This window comes from Phaeoacremonium minimum, assembly GCF_000392275.1.
Source record: "Phaeoacremonium minimum UCRPA7 unplaced genomic scaffold PA7_03_scaffold_541, whole genome shotgun sequence".
NCBI classification, from domain to species: Eukaryota; Fungi; Ascomycota; class Sordariomycetes; order Togniniales; family Togniniaceae; genus Phaeoacremonium; species Phaeoacremonium minimum.
Genome location: NW_006921443.1, coordinates 642,935 through 662,247, shown reverse-complemented (window position 1 = coordinate 662,247; position 19,313 = coordinate 642,935). Strand labels below are relative to the sequence as shown.

Sequence of the window (19,313 nt, the reverse complement as noted above, 5' to 3'; positions counted from 1 at the left end):
TATCTACTTCCAAATCACTGCATCCACAGACTACCAATGGGTTGCGCTTGGAACCGGAAGTAGGATGTCAGGTTCCAACATGTTCATCATGTACCAGGATGGCAGTGGGAATCTGACCTTGTCTCCGCGACTTGGCACTTTCCACACGCCGCCTCAGCTAGACACATCGTCGGATGCTGCGAACTTGACCCTGCTTTCCGGCAGTGGTGTGTCATCGGATGGGAAAACAATGACTGCAAATGTCATGTGCTCGAACTGCGAGTCTTGGTCCAATGGAGGATCACTTTCGCTGACGTCCACTTCATCAAACTGGATCGGTGCCTGGAGGTCAGGAGATAGTCTCAGCACGACCGATAAGTCTGAGTCGATCTCGCAACACGATGAAACAACGCAGTTCAATCTCGACTTAACGCAGGCCACCATTGACTCCGACGTCAATCCGTTCGTAACAAGTGGTAGTAGCGGTAATGGCACCGGTAGCGGTTCTGGGTCCGGCTCAGGATCCGGCACAGGCTCTGGATCTGGATCTGGCTCCGGGTCAGATTCAGGCTCAGGAGGCTCGGGCGTGAGTGTCGTTGCGGGTCCGAACAAGAAGATCCTTGCTGCTCACGGTGTGATCATGGCACTTGTCATGGTCATTCTGTATCCGTTGGGATCTCTGCTCATGCCGCTAATAGGCAAATGGTTCGTACATGCCGGCTGGCAAACGGTGGCATTCCTCTTGATGTGGGCTGGGTTCGGACTTGGCGTTCGAGCAGCTCTTGACAGAGACATGGTAAGATCGTGGCAGTATTGTCGTCGCATATCATGCTAACCGCCTCACAGATCTTCAAGCAAGCGCACACCATATTCGGCACCGTGATTGTGTGCTTGTTGGTGATTCAACCAGTAATTGGCTTATTGCACCATAACCATTATGCCAAACACCAAAGCCGCGGGCCCTTCAGCCTCGCACATATTTGGTGGGGACGGCTTATGATTATACTTGGTATCATCAACGGCGGGCTCGGTCTCCAGCTGGCTGACGCTTCCAACTCTCTGATCATTGCATATTCGATTGTTTCTGCCGTTATATTCCTTGGCTATGCAATTGTTGGGACACTCGTCTCCATACGCAAGAAAACCAGAGCCAACGGTGGCTACAAGAGAAGCAAGGAGCCCAATTCACCCGTTACCAATGGAGATGCTGTCCCAATGGAGTCATATAAGGACAGGCGTCCATACGTAGAACGGCAAGAGAGGAGTTGAGAATAAAGGGAAACATACACAGACGTAGTAGAATAGAGGGCTGGATTTACTCTGGGCCGAAACGTGTGTCATTTCAGTCAAGGTCTTACTTTCCTCCCAAATATATATGGGTGTGAAACTGGCGTTGGAGTGGGTAGGCTTGGAGTTTTTGTTTGCTCGGGGATGAATGGTGCCATGAAATGAAACCTACAGGTCTAGAGATAGACAGCCAAGGTGGTGCAGCTTCTAGAAACATACTTTCGCAAGATGAAAATAAAATGTCTTCAATTGCCTCTTTGCCTTCTTTCAGGGTGAAGAGTCGTGAATACACCCATCGCAAACTTCATTTTCGTAGTGCTCTCATTTATCCCTGCTAGTCCCGACTCAGTCACGTGAGTGCCGGCCGCTCGGCTGGTGATGGACGAGCCTTTTTTTCCTCCCCCAGACGTCGGCTCTAACCTCAGAAACCATCACCCGACGACCTCCTCTCCTCCTCCCGCGTCAATTGAGCACCGCACATCATCCAAAATGCTCACCTCAGTAACCAGGGCTGCTGTACGTATTCAGAAGTTCTACCCATACCACGTCACAATTGTGCCTTGCTTTGCCAATCGTACTGACTTGCTGTGTTTCAGAGCGCTCGACGAGCCGTCGCCGCCGCTTCCCGGCTCGCCTGCCGCAATGGCGTCCAGATGAGAACCTTCATCGCCCCGACCGTTTCCCGAAGAGGTATGTCGATTGCGAGCTTGGTGCGAGTTGATTGAGCATTGTGATGGGAAGTTGCGCGGGCGTGGAGCGTTTTGTGGTGGGATTGGGGGAGAGTTCGGATGGGTAGGACGGATTGCCGAGCTTCAGGAAACATCGACAAGGAATTTCTGAGGCGAGGCGGTTCCTCTCCAATTGCGGGCTCGCCCAAACTTACGCTTCGCGCCCATTCCGGCGACTATCCCCGAACCCTCTTCATTGGTTTCGCGAGGCAATTGTGCTCAGACATATACAGCTTAGACGCAGAGCTAACACTTTGTCTTTCAAACAGCCGACTTCGTCCAGGAGCTCTACCTCAAGGAGCTCAAGGCCTACAAGGCCCCTCCCGTCAAGGACTCCGACGCCACCGGCCAGGTCGCGACCTTCTCCGTGCCGAAGACCCCCAAGTCGCCCGAGGAGGCGGACCTGGCCTCCTCGCTGAAGGAGTACGAGAGCATGGCTGTCGAGGTCGAGGGCCAGGAGGGCGCCGCCGCCGGTGCGGCCCCGGCCGTCGTCGAGGACTGGCTGGTCGAGGAGGAGGAGGATGACCACGCCCACGGCCACTAAGCTCGACATGATACGCAGTTAAGAAAATAAACGTGTGGAAGGAGCTTGCGGTTCTGATGGGGGCTTCTGGATGTGGTTCGTCCGAAGATCGATCTGGGCAACGCGAGAGGGTGGTATAGAGGGGCGAGGAGACAGTGGATGAGATGTGGAGGAGTCATCCGTGTACATTGTTATAACATATTCCCGTGCGACGTCAGGAATTGAGACTTCTCCGAACACATTACCTGCAAAGCTCCTACGCTTCCTCGTAACTGAATCCCTGGCCAACGTGACAATGACACTCCTCGGGGTGGACTTGATGCAGGGAGGTATTGCTTGCTCAAAGCTCTAGCACACTGGTAGGAGATCGCTCAAACTGAGAGGGAAAGCTCCAGAGGTGTTTTCGGAGTGAGCAGTCAATCAAACTCGACAAAATGACCGCTGACATTACTTCGAGTACTCCATCCGGCTTTTTCGGCTTACAATCATTGGCCATACTCACTTCAGAAGACTATGCTCAACTCACATAGAAGGAAGAAACCACTCACTCGCTTGACTGGTCACTTCGTGCTTGGCTGCATCCACATTCATGGCTAGCTATCAGTCTCCCAGATATAATTGTCTGTGACACGCGAAGCTAGCCTAGGTAGAATCTCTACCTGGAACTAGCCACGCCGTGAACATGCTGTCGTTCTCGAAGACAGAGGACAGAGCCAAGAGCACTATCCTTCACCTGGGTAGCAAATGCTCTAATCCCTATTCTCTTACAGGAATCTTGACCACACTAAAGGATCCGTGTCCAGTATCGCAGTATCCAAATTCCTGCCCTCCGAGCCAGCTCCAACTTTGATGCATCATCTCTCAGGTTTAGAGTCTGAACCTAGACATGAGAATCTGGGAGTCGACTTCTTGCATTACTGAGACACAGTAGTGGTGGAAAAAAAAGAAGAAAAAAAAGTAGCGAAAGTAGGCAATTAGCTCTCCTATTATACATACATGATCACTACTCAGCCATGCCATGGTCCCTGGCATGTCCTCCTTCGAGCGAGCACTTTTGTCCAGCCAGCTCGTCGAGTCTTGCTTTCGCAGCCTGCGTGACCCTGGTGTAGGTCGGCGGCTATTGCACACAGGCCAACACACTTTTCCTAGACCATATGGGACGGCTCAGATTGGCCGCCCCATGGGCTTCAAGAGACACATGGGGAGTGCTAGCATGATTACTCAGTCTTCCCATTCATTTGGGGCTGTAGATGGTCAGTCTGTACAACTAGCCTAGGTCTCCTCGGAGGAGCTCGGAGCTTGGGAAGCCTGGAAACCAGATGAAAAGCCAACAGAAGAAGGTAGCTCTCCATCCCGAATCATAGATTGTGAAGACCTACCTAGTTTTCACCTATCAGTCTTATTGTACCAATGAGAACATCACATCGATGAAGCGTTTATCAGATCACACGGAGGGATCACAGCATCTTCCATCTCAGCACACAACTAAGCATAATCGCTCTACGTGTTGCTTTGCACAGCAAGTGTTAAGGTACATGCTACCATCTGCCCCCTTCATGCTTGCTTGATTGATGTCTCATCCGCCCTCATTACATGACATTGATTGTCCCGCCTCCTTTTTAGCAAACGAAGCTGCCTAGCAGCCCCCATCAAGCACGCCTAGCATGATCGATCCACGTCATCAACATCATCGTCAAAATTCTGCCGTTCTCGGAATGCTGGCCGGGCACTCCCAACCTCTGGAACTTTGGGCCGAATCCTTCAATTTCCTCTCGCTGCGACTGGCAATGAATACCATCCAGTCACCGACAGGCGGCGAATTCCCGTACTATAAGCCCTACTCATCAGGGAACCCGATGGCGTCGTAGCACTGCTAGGAGAGCAAGTGCGAGAAGCTATAAGAAATGTTGAAGATGAGGCTATGAATAAGCCAATTGATTTTCCCTCCCCAGGAGATTCAGGTCGATTTAGCATTCTGTGAAGAAATCATTCAACCTCTTGATGTTGTTGTTGGTGTTGGTCTTGTTGCCTTTGCCAGCAAACGCCTGATCCCCTGACCGTGCTGCATCCGATTACCAAATGCACATTGTGGAAACCGACCCAATGCAAATGCCGTGATGCGTCATATCAAATCATAAACAGGATGTCTGTTTGGTCCTTTTTTATGTAACCCCCTAAGGAGAACGGAAGAAACATGTTGCACAACTAAGATAATCAGACAAAGTGAATCTGGCCCTTCACATGTCAAATTGTGAGTTCCCGAACATGTGCTCATCGTTAGTCGTGGTGCGAACGATGCCACTCATCCGGTTTGACTTCCTCGGATCGATGTCTTCCAAGTCGTCCCAGTCATTGTCCTTGTTTCGGTCTACATCCATTTCGTCCTCGTCATGGAACCTGTCCTTCATGTGCTCATCTAGAGCGCTCTCATCAACGAAGGTAAAGCCCTGGAAATTTGCCTGTACAGACGGCGAGAGGGGTGTTGAGGTCGCAAAGCCTCTGGCTAAGGCTGCGGCCCTCTCGTTCAAAGATCCATTGGTGTTCAGAGCGTTGGTGAACTCGGGGTCAAAGTAGGAAACATCGGTATCGGACTTGAGACTTGGTCTGAACGGAGGGGTAATCAGCTTCTTCGACAACGCATCCCAGTCGACATCGTTGAAGAAAGGGTGGCGCTTTAGTTCTTCCGCATCGGATGTAGCACCAAGTCGATGTTTAGGGTTCCTATTAAGCAAACCCTTTACAAAGTTGCGACCTTCCACAGACAAGGTGTCGCGCGGGAAACGAACTTTGCCGAAAGCAATGTTCTTGTACATCTGCTGAGTGTCCTCGGCATAAAACGGGCTCCAGCCACAGCACATCTCGAAAACCAGCACACCAAGAGACCAAAAGTCAACCATTTTCGTGTAACCTGCTTCGTCTAGGAGCACTTCAGGTGCCAGGTATTCGGTGGTTCCACAGAAAGTGTTGGTTGTGTCGTTCTTTGTGAGATTGGCCTTCGACAATCCAAAATCGCAGAGCGCGATATGGCCATTAGCATCCAGGAGAATATTCTCAGGTTTCAAATCGCGATAAACGATGTCGTTGTTGTGAAGGTGTTGAATTGCCAGGATGAGTTCAGCAATGTAAAATTTGGCACGCTTTTCATCGAAACGCCCCTCTTTCTGCAAATGCCAGAACAGCTCTCCTCCGGACATGTAGTCGGTAACCAGATACAGGTCAGATGGCGTCTGGAAAGAGAACTTCAGACCAACAATGAATGGTGAGTCTGATGTGGCTGTTCGGACAAGAATATTGCGTTCGCCAACAGTGTGAGCCACCTCCTTCTTCTGTACGATAACCTTCTTCGAGAGGACCTTCATCGCATAAATCCGCTTCGTGTCCTTCTTTCGTACTTGGTATACTTGGCCGAAGGTGCCTTTGCCAATCAGTCGTAAGATTTGGAAGTCCTCGGGCCCGAAGTGCTTTCGCTCGGTCCGTTGGTAAATGGCTTCAACGTATATTTCACCAGTCGGGGCATTTTCAACCATTGTGTCAGCATGCCCTTTCAGTGCAAACCAGCCCCTGACGGGATCATTGCTGTCCGTCTGCTTGGCCTGGAAGTCAACGTGTCCTAGAAATTCCTCCCCATTCAGGCCATGATCATAGACTGAAACGTCCACGAGCATATCTGAATCAACAACATCGCTAGATGCTGTTAGTACCATCTCCTGAATATTTATTTAGCTTGTCACGCGACTTACAAAGCAGCCTCGGCATCCCATGTGGGGTTTGTGAATGACCGGCGCTGTGTACGGTTGCGAAATGTGTTATACTCGCCAATGCTTGTGTTGCTGCTCTGCCGGCTCCGCATCGGGATCGCCATTGGCGGACGGCCAGAGTCGCTGGCTTGACGCTGGATCGGAACTCCTCCCATTGCAGCATTAGTTACAGACGCCTCATCCTCGTCCTCGACGAACCTAGGGCCCCCGGAGATCAACTCGCTACGCTGGAAGACCACAACAACATATGGGGATCGGCTCTTTCTCAAGCCTTTAGCTTCAGTAATCTTGATGGTGAGCTTGCCCTTAGCAGCAGGCACTGTTCCGGCTGGTGTCGGAGTTTGAGTGCCACTGCCCTCCGCACTGCTCTGCCTGCGCGACAGGCTCTGTTTTTCGACTTGAGGTGGTTGGGCGGTAGACAGCGATCGGGTAGGGGTATTTTGACCACTCTTTGACGCCACCACACTTGTTAGCTTCTTGAGCTGATGAATGGAAGCAAAACGATCTTCAGAAGCAGAAGCATCGTCGTCTCGGGACGCATGTGAACAGATCGGGGAGCTTGGGGTAGTGGAAGCCTTGCGGCTCCCTGGGTTTGAGAAGTGACGAGCGTGAACATTGGATTGCGTAACAGCAACTTTTGTCAGGGGGGCGAGCAGGGTGGCGCGCCGCGCCTTCAGATTTGGTACATCTGATATGCTCTTCTGATGGGGACTCGGCCGAGGTGAGGGTGCACGAGCTCCTCGGCTCTCTTGGTCACCACTGGCCTCGCTCATGTTCACACCTCGGAGGGAGGAGCGCTGTGATGCGGGAGGGGTTGGGTATGGGTGGAGTTTGTCACTTCCCGGCAGCGGTTTCTCTGGAGGCAACGCCACCTTCTCATGTGGTAGGAGAGGTGGTCCTTCATCTTCAGACGGGCTGCGAGAAGCCGGCTCTACGGGGCTCACAGGCAAGTGTGATGGGGAGGTATTGTGACGTGGCTCCTCGTCTAGAGGGGTTGCAGGGGAGGGCGCAGCCGCAGCTTGTCCAGTCGCAGAGAAGGTGCCCGACAACAGACGCTGAAGAGAGGCTGGACGAACCTGACCAAAATAGCTCATTATGCCCGGCAATCGCTTGTCGTGAAGGTCTGGTTGTGGTGTTGCCACGCCGGAGCGGGGCGTCTCGAAGCCGATGTGATCATTGGCATCGTCGTCTGCCGCGGCAGTCCTGCTGCGCTCGTCAACAACCCCGGTCATGATGAGAGTCCTTGAAGAAGGAAAGAAGAGAGAGGGTATCAACGACGTCGAAAGAAGAGCATCGGCAAAGAGCGGGAAACAGAGATGTGTGGACAGATGGGGTTTAAAATGCTAGCTCATGATGGCTCCGTGTGGAATATGGGGCAAGGATTGCTAAGCTAGCCAGAGGGGAGGGGTGCGGCTATGTCGTCTATGACGAAGGGCCAACGGGAGACACCGGAGAAATTTCAACGCCGGCGAGACCGTCTGTCTGTATGCTTGCAAGCAGCAAACCAGGAACGATACGGTTACATGGACGAAGGCGCGAAAGGGGCTTAACAACGGTAGCTATGAAGCAAAACGCGGCTCCTATGTCTGCTGCGTCTGAGAGAGAAAAGACTCAAATCAATCTGAGAATTTTTTCGCTCCGAGCACACCACAGCATCCCTGATGCGGGCCATGTGCTTGACGAGAGCGGACGGTGGGGGAGGTGTTTTTCTTGGGCGTAGGGGGAGCGGTTCGGAGGAGGGGCAAGCCACTCAGAATTGGAGAAGGGAAGGGGGGTGAACGGAACAACAGAGCTATCGGGACAGCTCGCGCAGGGCAGCCAGCGAGTCAGGGCATCCCAATTGTCGATAAGCCTCGATTGGCAACTGCGAGCAGCATCCGTTGCCGCACCATTACCGCACTGGAACCGCACTGAGGTGGACTGCACTGCAGGGCACAGAACAGAACAGAACAGAACAGTACAGCACAGTACATCTGTATGGCTACGTTGTAGGACGGTACAGAAAGGTACGGTACGGTGCGGTACGTACTTGCACACATGGATACCTAGGTAGGGTGGATGGATGGATGAGCTCACTAGAGCTAGAGCCAGAATTGGGTCTTGGGCCCGGCCGCTGGTATTTGGCATGTGCAAGCCAATTATTGACGCGCCATAGACGCAAGCTGCTGCAGCTACGCTCGACCACAGCTTCATGGGAGGGGTTCCGGTAGGACGACGACTGGGGCTTCCCAGCTCCATGTGTGCGTGCTGAGTGCGTGCGTTACGCGCCTGTGCGTGCTAACTCACTCACTCAGGTATTGCCATTGTGATTCAGGTGGCGGGGGAACGGCGTATTGGTTTGGCACTAGAGTGATACTGACTCGAAGACGAGCCGGTTCGCTCACGCTCTTTCATGACGGGTAACGGACGACGGGGACGATGACGAAGGTGATGCAGATGCTTGTTGGTGATGAGAGGGAGGAGGGGTGCTTGTATGCATGTACTGCGAATGTGCATACCATGCAGCAGCACAATACGCCGCCCGGGGATCGAGGGCATGCCTCGTAGTGCATGGATGGGGCAGGGAAGGGCAAAGATGAAGAGCTAAGGCATCATCGCCGAAAGCGCCCTTCCACCTCGAATTCATACCTGCACTGCACTGCACTGCAGGGAATTGTAAGGCATCCAGAGTGGACAATGGCAGGTAGGAGGGGCCAAGAAGGGCGAGGAGAGAACCCCGCCATCCACCCATTGGGCATTGCATTTCGAATGCTGCCGGTTTAGCAGCTCCCTCCCAGCTCCCAGGTCATCGCGTCTTTCTTGCTCGCCACGGTCTTCGGAGAAAGTAGGGGGTCGATCTCCCAACGTAGACCATGGAGAAGCGGCCAGCCAGCCAGCCAGCCAGCCAGCCAGCCAGCCAGCTTGCTACTCGCTCGCCGTCCGGCCACGCAGAGATGCCTTGTCCGCTGCTTGCTGGAGGGGGACACTTGAAGGGAGGGGCGGAAGGCAGATTGATAGATAGATGCACGGGGAAATAGACGGGGAAACTTGGGCGGCATCGTGGTGGCTAAACTTGTGCAGGCGTTCTGGGAAGCATGCCGAAGCCGAGGATAAATGAAATGGGAAACTGATAACTTAGACGAACATCTCTCCGTATTTCCCAAAGCAAGAACAAAATAGTAACGCTCCAGTGGTTGATATGAGGGCCAAGGTGAAGAATAACAGACAGAATGACAGTACACATACCTTGACATCATCGCTTGAGTGGCTCTCCGAAGCAGGTCAAAGCCGCCGCCGCCGCCGCCGCCTGCTGCGGAGTCGGTTGCGCCTGACATTGTTGCTGTTGCTCTTCGGGCTGGAGCGCTGCGAGGCACAAATGCCAGGGCTATCGGGGATTCGGTAGTAGATAGCGGCCAAGACAGGCTGACTGACTTGGCTCGCGACGTGCGCGCGGTGGAGGAACGGAGAGCGAATTTACAACGCTCTTGTTGGTGTTGTTGTTGTCGTTGAGAAGAGGGTGAAGTAGGGAAGGTGAGGTGATGATTGATTAGAGTGAGTGAGTGAGTAAAGTAGGTAAAGCAAGGCAAGTTGATGGGCGGATGGAGTCAGTCCCTCAGTCCCTCAGTCCCCCAGTGGGAGAGTGCGTACCAGCGCCAGCACTAAAGGCAGCACCACCAGCACCAGCACCAGCACCAGCAGAGCACAAGCAGGGCACCAGTGGCAGCGGATAAGCGGTAGGTGAGGTGAGGTGAGGTCAGTAGGGCAATAATTGACGATTGATTCGAGATTGGCGTGCTGGGAGAGGGGCGACTCGGCTGTAGCGAGCAATGGAGCGCTCCACCCTCACGCTGCTGCTCTCGGGCGCCCCAAAAGGGTCGAGCCAATGTCCAACTTTCCCAGAGGCCTGCGCCTGTCACTAGCGGCAGATTTCGGGCAGAAGGTTTGTGTTAGTCGCCGCCGGAGCTGCGAGCTGAGCAATGGTGATTCTGCTTCTGGTGCCCAGCGGTCCAAGGCCGGTAGGGGTCGTACCTAGGTAGAGGTAAAGACGCCACTAATTAATCAGTCGTCCTTTCCCATAGGTCTGACAGGGCGGGAAGCGTCCGTTCGATGGAATCCGGGGTCGTCTCAGCTAAGGTAAGAGGCAAAAATAAAGACCTGGCTCCTACCATAGGTATTTCCTCTTTTTCCGGCGAAGGAAGCAAGGAGAATTGGCGGGCTGAGGCAGGCAGGCGAACGGCCGAAAGGCGAGGTGAGACGCTTAGCTTAGTAGGTACTACCTAGCATACAGGTACAGTACTTAGGCACGTAGGTAGGTGGGCGTATAAGGCGAAGCCAGGCGAGGCGAGGTCTCTTAATCAGCATCAGCGGGTGGCCAGAACCCCGAAATGTGAATTGGATGAGCTAAGGCAGACAAGCAGGTGAGTGCCGTCGACTCCGGGTCGGATACGATAGACAAGACAGGCTTGCCTCTCGCAACTTTCATTCCGTGTAACGAGCCAGTCAGTCCATCATTCGCGTCGGATAAGCTCAACGAGATAGGCCCGGGCCTGACCAGTCCAAGCGACAAACTACCACCGGCCCGTCTAGACCTCACAGTATCAGGCAAGGAAGATCTAAGTCTGGGTTCTGGGATGTTGTGCGGGCTACAGCCAAGCAACATCGTTAGCGTTACAGAACCATAGGCTAGGTTTGTGTGCCATCAAGAGATCATCTCACCGAGAGCGTCACATAATGAAGGGTTGCGTATCTCACCGGGTGGTGTTATGATGCAGCACCGCGAGCCGGGTAACTTCACCACCGGGACCGTGATGTCAGACTGATATCTCGACTTCGCACGGATATGGGAAAAAGTACCCGATGAAGGCTTGGCTTCTCAAGTGAAGTACGGCCAACAATTGTTTGGACTGAACTGTTGGGGAGCCGCCGACAAGTTTGCCAAAGCACTGAAAGAGTCATCAGAGAAGAGATCGGCCTGGTAGATGGGCCTGTCTGCATTCCCCTTCGTCTTCTGAAGTAGCTTGTTGCCAACAACACATAACGAGTCTATTTTGGTCTCGGGCCGCATGCCTCCTGCGATATCAGTTTCCAGAAGCAATACCACCAATGGACGGGCAGAGACTGGGTTGTGACAGGGGCTGCGACTCTAAGATAACTCAGGTAGATCCCATCACAATTTTGCGTCTCCGTCTCCTGCGACTTGTAGAACCGCCTTGCACAAGCCTGCCCTTGTCGGCGCTCAAATCTGCGCTGACGGCGGTTTCTGTGGCCCAACGACTTTCGATATGTTAGCTAATCCAGCTTCCTCTCTCGTCCTGTCAGGGTCTCAATCTGACGCCCTGGCTTCCCATTTGTGTAACGTGGTCGATAGCGTCCCCCAAAATGGGATCTCGGCTGCGAGCCTCGAGCATGTCAGCTGCATGACGGGAGATGCCCCGTGGCTGCAGCTCGTCTGGTCCGAAGCGATCTCTGCTGCATCTCTTCGCCCCTTGTACTGAGGAAGAGCAGCTCTCGTTATCACTCAAGCTACCTTCAACACTGAGACGGGTATGCAAGACGAATCCTATTCCGCTCTCCCCTTACGAGAGCGCCCTATAGTTAACCAGATACTGTCCTTGTTCAGAGTTTCAGCTCGCCGCCCATGCCCGCCAAATCAATAGCGACACGGTCTATAGGAGTTACGCAGGTAAGGCCCAAGCCATATCCTAGTGAACATGGGCTTACATGGATAATCTTCTTTCCTTTGGGTGGCGGTTAAAACATGTCTCACTCTTTGTGCTCCAAAGCTGCGTGCACCACCGATAAGACTAAGAGGAGAGCAGCCTCCAGATGCTGACGTAAGCTACAACACTCTCTCTACCTTGACTTCGATGATACATCCCTCAAGTGCTACTTCACTTTTCACCGGCATCGTGAACTGTGGCCGTCCTTGACTACATGCCGCGGCAGAGAGTCGTGGGGGTTTCTGGAGGGGTTCTCAACAATTAGGCCACCTCCAGCGGTCGCTGTGACCCTCCACAACGGTTGAGGCACCCTCCCGACATCCATCTCGCATCAATGTCTCTTTTGACGAGCTGAGGTTGGACAGAATACGCTGCTAGATGTCATCTTTCATGCAAGTCACTCAAGTTAGGGTTCCTCGCAATCTGCAGGCGGCAATGAAACCCACTCTAGGCGGGCAATCTACATCCAGGGAACTTAGAAACGGTGCAAGTATAGCCAGCAAGATACCCGTCTTCAACTTGTGAGGGAGGGATTACATGTACCAGTTATCACAGTAACAATTATCCCAAAGCCACGCCGTCTTCATGTGAAATACCTGCCGCTCTCCCTCAAAAGCCTGAATGCGCAAATACGACTTTGCCATGTGACGAACGGGACTCCCCCTGCCAGCGCGTCCCGAACCGATGGACCCGCGGTCCCGTTCTGCCTCGAGACGGAGCTTTTTCCCTCCATCCCATTCTCATTCAGCCTTCGGAAAGCCGTTACCGAACGTGCCATGTACATGCTGTCTTGTCCCGGGAAAGCAGATCTTCGTTATAGTGCCCTCCTAATCTATCGAACATTCTGGTGGAGGGAGGCACCCCGGCTTTCCACGGCTCTTCTGAGCCATCTTGCTTATGTGCCCGTGCTATGCCATGCTATGCCGTCGATCCAAAACTTGGTGCGACAGAGACAGATTGGTTGAGCCCCAAAGACGGTAGGAAACTTCATCTGCTTTCGGGGTTGTAGGCTGCCAATTCGCTACCACTTTACTCCTTTCGTGTCTCAGAAGTCCGAAAATAACGTCCGCAAGGGTTTCCAGAAGAACGCTTCATGATGGCTAAAATCAGGTTTTTTTGACAAGGATACGTATCATACCAATTCATGTTCACACCCCAGGATGAGCAGATTAGACGACAGCAATTACCGTTGCTGTGAACAATATTACAGTAGCCATAGAATTCTGATAGAAATGTTAAAGTAGCAATGAGTAGTCTGAACAAGAGACGCTGACACTGCCACAAACTTTGAGAGTATTGCCAGTCTTGAGCTTCGCGCAGACTCACAACGAACCATATCTTGATCTTCATGGCATCCAGAATATCACTCGCACAGCACGTATCACCCATTGGCTCAAGTTTGTAATAGCCGAGTTGCTATGAGAAACTCTGTCTGACCACGAAGCAATGAGCCAGATTGTCAACCCTATGCTGCCATAACTCCCAAAACTCCGCCGACCGTCCAGAACCATGCCCCAGCTCTCAAATTCCAACGCCTCAACATGGTGGCATCTCACACCTCTTCCCAAACCGGACATCACCGCACCTGCCAATCTAGAAGTGTCGCAGAGCCGTGGCCGTAACTCAGGCACCCGTCGGGCGTCCCTCAATCTTGGCCATCAGCTCCCTCAGGCGCTGCTCTGCCTCCTCCGAGCCCTTCGGCTGCTTCAGCGGCTCTCTCGGCAGAAGCGGGTCAGGGTAGTTGCCTTGACGGGTAGATGTCAGTGACCCTGCCCGATGTCAAGGTGAGAGGAGACTTGTCCTACCGATGTTGAAGGTCTGGTCTGAGAGCTTGGCCCGGGCGAGCTCGTACTCATCACGCCACTTCCTATTATCCCATGGCGCGTGAGGCTGCTGGCCATGTCCGGTAGCAAACTGGACCCTCGTCTGGTGCTGCTGTTGCTGCTGGATAGGGGCGACGGAGCCCATCGCGACATCGGGCGTGGTGCTGCTCGGCGGCTGGGTTGCCGGCTGGCTCTGCGGCGTCGAAACCTGTACGGGAGGCTGCGAGTCTGCCATGACGATTTCGTTCATGATAGAGGAGAAATGAGCAGAAAAGGAGGTAGAGGATCTAGATCCGCTCAGTCTCTAAAAAGGAATGTCTGCTTATGGTGGTTGTATTTGCTTGAGTGGGCGGTAGGGTCGGAAGATGTCATCTTCGTACAGCGACCTTCCCCACGTCCCCGGTTGGCTTAGCTGGGCGTTAGGTACCGACCTTAGCGTACCTTGACCCCACAGCAGAACATGTTTAGTGGCTCCGAGGCGCTGGAACGGCGGTATTAGGCAGTGGCAGCAGGGCATGTGTCACCTTCCCTACGGTGGATATCTAGGTAGGTATAACTGAACCAGAAGCATTCAATGTGAGCGCATATAAGACTTGCTAGTTCATGAATTACAACGGCTTCAAACATGTTCACGGGAAACCCTCTGCTTGAGGACTGTGAAGTGTCTATGTCATTTGTCTACCTCAGGAAATTTTAAAAGCCCCTTCCGAAATCACAACCAGAAAGCAAAGACAAGACCTCATTCCACCCACCACTGCCTTAGTTGAAGCCACCCTCCGCACGCTTCTGGAGGCCATACTTCTTAAGGCGGATGGAAACAATGCCTGGACATGTGTCAGCCTTGCCATTTATTCAATATGTTTTCAATCCAACTACTCACCAATAAAGCCAGTGGTATCCTCGGGGCTAAAGTTCTCCAATGTGTCCCTACAGGAGTGTCAGTGATTATTTATGACGAAGTATCTCAAAAGAAGGAGGACTGACATGGAAGCCTCTTCGGCGCTGTAGAGCTTCTCGGTCTCTGAGCTTCGTCCGAGGACATAGGCGTTGCCCTTGTAGGCACGAAGACTACATCTTTGTTAGAGCATATCGTTTCATTAGCTTGTAGGATCGCCTACCGGACGGTGCCGTTGATATGTGTCTGGGCGGCAACCAGGCAGGCTAGACATACGTTAGCTCGAATTTCCACTGAAATTCATTCTGAATAGACATACTGTCAAGCCACTCGCGCTCGGGCGAGAAGTACATTCCATTGTAAAGGAGTTTGGCCCACTCGTGGGACACAAACTGGTCACGCATTGATCGCATGGACTGGTCCATCACAAGGCCCTAGATGTCGTCAGAATTGCTTTCTAAGAACAGTGGAAGAGTAGGAAAGTCTGAATAGAAATGTTTCGGGAGTAACCGTCTAGCTTGGAATCGTGTCTTTATATCCATAACTTGAAATATGGCTAAAAGGGGTGAGAATGGACCCCAGAAGTGTCTTACCTCAAGGTCCATGTGCGCCAATCGAAGAATGGTCATCGCAGGAGAATCGTAGCATCCTCGGGACTATATTCAATTAGTCTCGGTGTCCAATTAAGACGTTTTATTATTCTGCAGGATGGTCTGTCAAATAAAGTGCAACAAACCTTCAGTCCAATGAATCGGTTCTCGACGATATCTGTTCAGAGTCAGCCCACGATGGAGTGCCCACATCATCGACTAACACATACCAATTCGGCCAATGCCGTGAATCTTGCCAATTTCGTTGAGCTTGGTGAAGATCTCCAGGCTCCCAGTGATGGACTTGCCCTCTTTAAGGAGATCCAGCTTCACAGGAATACCCTTCTCGAAGTGAAGAGTGATGTCCTCGGGGGTGTTTGGGGCGTTAATAGGGTCGTCGGTCATAGTCCACATATCGGTCGGCGGAGACTGGTCGGGGTCCTCGAGCATACCGGCCTCATAAGAGCAATGCGCAAGGTTGGCATCCATACTGTACGGCTTAGCCTTAGTAGATGTGACGGGGATGTTGTGCTTCTCGGCGTAGTCTAGCAGGTCATTGCGGCCGGCGAACTGCTTGAAGAAGGTAGGATCCCTCCACGGAGCGATCACCTTGATATCGGGATTGATGGTGTAGAAAGCGAGCTCGAAGCGGACTTGGTCGTTGCCCTTACCGGTGCAGCCGTGGCTGACGAACTGGCATCCCTCTTGCTCTGCGACCTTCATCTGGGCCCTGGCAATGACTGGACGGGCCAGACTGGTACCCAAGAGATAGCGGCCCTCGTAGATGGCACTATTATGATTTAACAACTAATGTCCCAGATTAGACCAGTGTGGCTGTACTCACTTGCACTGGATGGCCCTGAAGCACAGCTCGTCGACGAACTCACGACGAAGGTCAAGAATGACCATCTTGCTGGCGCCGACCTTGAGCGCCTTCTCCTCTATTGCCTTCCAGTCTTCTTCCTAAGATATTGTGAGCGCCTGTCCGTGCTGTTGGTCTCAGAACATCGAAGATCCTTACCTGACCGACGTTGGCCAGGAAGCAAACGACCTCATATCCCTGCTCTGCATCGCAATCGCCATTAGTCGAGGGTTCGTAGGTGGTACTGAGCTGGTAGATGGTCGAGCCCAGAGCGTATGGAGAGGAGCAACATACCCAGAAGCCATTTCAGAACTATTGCAAGGGTCAGTCATGTTGTCTTGACACACAGGCGAGAGTTGCCAAACTTACTTGTCGAGGTGTCCAGACCACCTTTGAGATGAGCCACGGGTTAGCTTTCCAGAGGATTACCATCTAAACAGTGTTCCGAAACATACCGGAGTAGGCTGCAGAACATATAAGTCAGCGTGTAGTTCAGAAGAACGGCGACCAGGGAAGTGAGGTTCGTTTGTCCAGCTGGTTGCAAGCGCAGAGTCAAGTCTCGCTTGAACTCCCAGTGCTCCTCTTCAGATGACGATAGGGGTCTGAAGAACACTTACCAAGGCAAACTTTTCCTTTCGACATGTTGGCAATTCAATTCGTGCTATGGTCGAAGTTCAATTGGATACCAATGAGCTCTGGAAGAGGTCGTGTGAGTAGAGTTGGTTTATGGGAGGTAGAAAAGTAGAATAAGAGTCAGAGGTCAGGTAGGTAGTGTAGTCAGAGATAGCCCCAGCTTAAGAAAAAAAAGCGGACCAGGGACCTGGAAGTATGATGCGGGAGTCTAGAAAAGCCAATTGACCCGGCTTCTCCACAGTTACGAGAGTAGAACGATTTGGGAGAAAGCAGTACTAACCTGATCTTGTGGTCTGATAGAGATTTCGCACTTCGCATATGAGCACTTGTGGAAAAAAAATCCTATCAGCACAAGGTTCGCCTGCGAGATCGGTGTAGGTGAAATGCCCTGACAGCTGCCCGCTGCTATCGGGTTTGGTGGGGTCAAGAATTTTCAGTGCTTCCATTTGGAGGGGCACACCTGCAGCTGGCAGGGTTTCCGATAAGCTATCACTCATTGATGGACCTCATCCAATACGTTGTGGTAATAGCGGTAAAAGCTGCGCTAACCTCAGTTCAGCTCACTCGTCGTTCGGGCAAGCGTCGGGAAGCTGGCCCGTGCCCAGCAATTAATCCACTTTACAAGTATTTTGGCATGAGGAGTTGCGCTGTCAGTAACTGCTAACCTTCAAAGTCGGGCATACAGGTAAATATTCCAACATCGACGCTCGTCTTCTCTTCTTAATTTCTCATCCTATCTTGCCATCTGCGCGCTATATACATGACGAAACCGGTTTTCAGGTCTCTTGGAACCGACATCCTCACAGTTCAAGATGCCCAAGGGAGCTAGCATCCCAGACGCCTGGGAGGATGACTGGGAGACTCAGGCTGACAAGGCAGAGGAGCAGAACGAGGAGCCCGCTCCTACACAGCAGGCATCTCTGACAAAGGCAGAGCGCCTTGCACAGCATGCAGAATCTAACAGAAAGCTCTGGCAAGCAGCGTAAGTTACAGCAGTCGAAGACACGACATCTCAAATCGCAATTCTGCTCACCGTCTCTAGTGACGCCCCTGAGGAGTTTCATTATGTCTCCACCAGCAACAACGTGCCGCTTGCGACGACCTTTAAGCCCGCCATGAAAGTCCTGAGCCGGAAACCTGCGCCGCGCATGATAGCAAAACGAGACCCGGTGACAGGGTTAGAGCAATTGACTATCGAGGACGACAAGGACGACGACGACGAGGCTAAAAAGAACCAGCCTACACCAGAGGAGATCCGCATGCGCCAGCAGAAAGAGCTGGAGGAAAAGCAGCGGCGGTACGAAGAGGCGCGAGCGAAGATCTTCGGCGAATCAGCTACCTCTTCAGGCAACTCCACGCCTGGCAACGTCACGCCGCCGCAGAATGAGCGTCGTCCGAATCAAAGAGGAAAGGGACGCGGCCGCGGAGGTCATCGGAATGATAGCCACAGCCGTCATGATAGTCAAACGCGGCGGCCGGCGAATCCACAGGCAACCAGCAGTCCAAGGGAATTGTATGATCCTGATTGCTCGCCAAAGCCCGGCTTCTCGTTACCAAAGCGAGGCGGCGGGAATGGCTCACCCGCTCGACCCAGCACACCACGGGATGAAGATCAAATCATTCGTGGACCGAGGGGACCCGACTCGAGTGGCCGTGGAGGTTTTGGTTTCGCTCGGCGAGGTGCCAAGGAAGGTTGATCGATTTTATCTACTTTGCAATCTATCTACCATCCTCCGCCGATCTTTCCGGCTAGCTGGACTACTCTCTCGGTGTCGGTAGTCTTGTCCTTTCCAACATCACTGACTACTTCACGATAGCTCGTGTACACCAATCTGTCCAGGTCTATACCGGTTGTCCTCGCCCAATGCAGCAGGGTATCTCGAATATATGAAGGAGAAATGCCGTCGACTAAGTCGGTCTCAGCACTGTTGATCTCGGAACCATGCCCATTTTCGGCATCCGAGTCATCTGCTGAGAAATATGCCTCATCCACCTCCGCAAGCCACTGCTTCTGCTCCAACGGACCAGGCTTGCCAGAGATGCCTTTTCGATCCAATATTATTTGGTCGTCAACCTTGATCTGGCCACCGCCGTTCGTGCAGCCTCCAGGGCATGCCATTACCTCGACGTAGCCATATTCGAGGCCTCCCGCTTTGCCAGCCGGCTTCCTAGCGGTGCCAAATGCCTTCCCGCCGGGCATCCGCGACGGCCGTGCAGGTTTGAGGCGGCGAACCAGATTTTGTATATTTCGGAAGCCGTAATATTTGGCAGCCTTGAATATCGGCTCCCCTGCAGCAGAAGTGACTGTATATTCGACGACGTCTGCATTCTTACCCCTGACTGCCTGCATCTGCGAGCCGGGATGCCGTGACACAACATCCTGGAGAATGAAATGGAGGTTGCCGCCAGACGTGCCTGCGGCAAGAGACTGAGCATGGGTTTTGCTTGAAGGGAAGAGGAATCTTTGAAGGACGGGGTCGGGGAATTGATCTTGCGGTTGCAGTAACCGCGCCTTGGGTAGATTGAAGAAATCAAT

General features: G+C 52.8%; 6 protein-coding genes across 6 annotated transcripts; 2 read left to right on the top strand and 4 right to left on the bottom strand.

The window, feature by feature from the left end:
• Window positions 1-1,755: 1,755 nt before the first annotated feature.
• UCRPA7_7693 (putative atp synthase h chain protein) lies at window positions 1,756-2,538 on the top strand (the record flags this gene model as incomplete). Its single annotated transcript, XM_007920217.1, has 3 exons — window positions 1,756-1,782; window positions 1,863-1,956; window positions 2,264-2,538. The coding sequence occupies 3 exons, from the start codon at window positions 1,756-1,758 to the stop codon at window positions 2,536-2,538; spliced, it is 396 nt and encodes a 131-aa protein (XP_007918408.1).
• A 2,216-nt stretch (window positions 2,539-4,754) lies between these two features.
• UCRPA7_7692 (putative serine threonine-protein kinase sck1 protein) lies at window positions 4,755-6,379 on the bottom strand (the record flags this gene model as incomplete). The annotated part of the gene is made up of 2 exons (XM_007920216.1): window positions 4,755-6,201; window positions 6,258-6,379. The coding sequence occupies 2 exons, from the start codon at window positions 6,377-6,379 to the stop codon at window positions 4,755-4,757; spliced, it is 1,569 nt and encodes a 522-aa protein (XP_007918407.1).
• A 7,218-nt stretch (window positions 6,380-13,597) lies between these two features.
• On the bottom strand, window positions 13,598-14,047 carry UCRPA7_7691 (hypothetical protein; the record flags this gene model as incomplete). The annotated part of the gene is made up of 2 exons (XM_007920215.1): window positions 13,598-13,719; window positions 13,780-14,047. The coding sequence occupies 2 exons, from the start codon at window positions 14,045-14,047 to the stop codon at window positions 13,598-13,600; spliced, it is 390 nt and encodes a 129-aa protein (XP_007918406.1).
• A 509-nt stretch (window positions 14,048-14,556) lies between these two features.
• On the bottom strand, window positions 14,557-16,786 carry UCRPA7_7690 (putative argininosuccinate synthase protein; the record flags this gene model as incomplete). Its single annotated transcript, XM_007920214.1, has 13 exons — window positions 14,557-14,621; window positions 14,678-14,724; window positions 14,782-14,865; window positions 14,916-14,958; window positions 15,012-15,126; window positions 15,286-15,348; window positions 15,429-15,460; window positions 15,513-16,072; window positions 16,127-16,245; window positions 16,304-16,388; window positions 16,439-16,456; window positions 16,600-16,678; window positions 16,762-16,786. 13 exons carry the CDS (start codon window positions 16,784-16,786, stop codon window positions 14,557-14,559), a joined length of 1,335 nt encoding a protein of 444 aa, XP_007918405.1.
• Window positions 16,787-17,589: 803 nt separating this feature from the next.
• On the top strand, window positions 17,590-18,164 carry UCRPA7_7689 (hypothetical protein; the record flags this gene model as incomplete). Its single annotated transcript, XM_007920213.1, has 3 exons — window positions 17,590-17,759; window positions 17,820-18,074; window positions 18,125-18,164. The coding sequence occupies 3 exons, from the start codon at window positions 17,590-17,592 to the stop codon at window positions 18,162-18,164; spliced, it is 465 nt and encodes a 154-aa protein (XP_007918404.1).
• A 336-nt stretch (window positions 18,165-18,500) lies between these two features.
• UCRPA7_7688 (putative iron only hydrogenase large subunit domain-containing protein) lies at window positions 18,501-19,127 on the bottom strand (the record flags this gene model as incomplete). The annotated part of the gene is made up of 1 exon (XM_007920212.1): window positions 18,501-19,127. The coding sequence occupies one exon, from the start codon at window positions 19,125-19,127 to the stop codon at window positions 18,501-18,503; it is 627 nt and encodes a 208-aa protein (XP_007918403.1).
• Window positions 19,128-19,313: the final 186 nt, after the last annotated feature.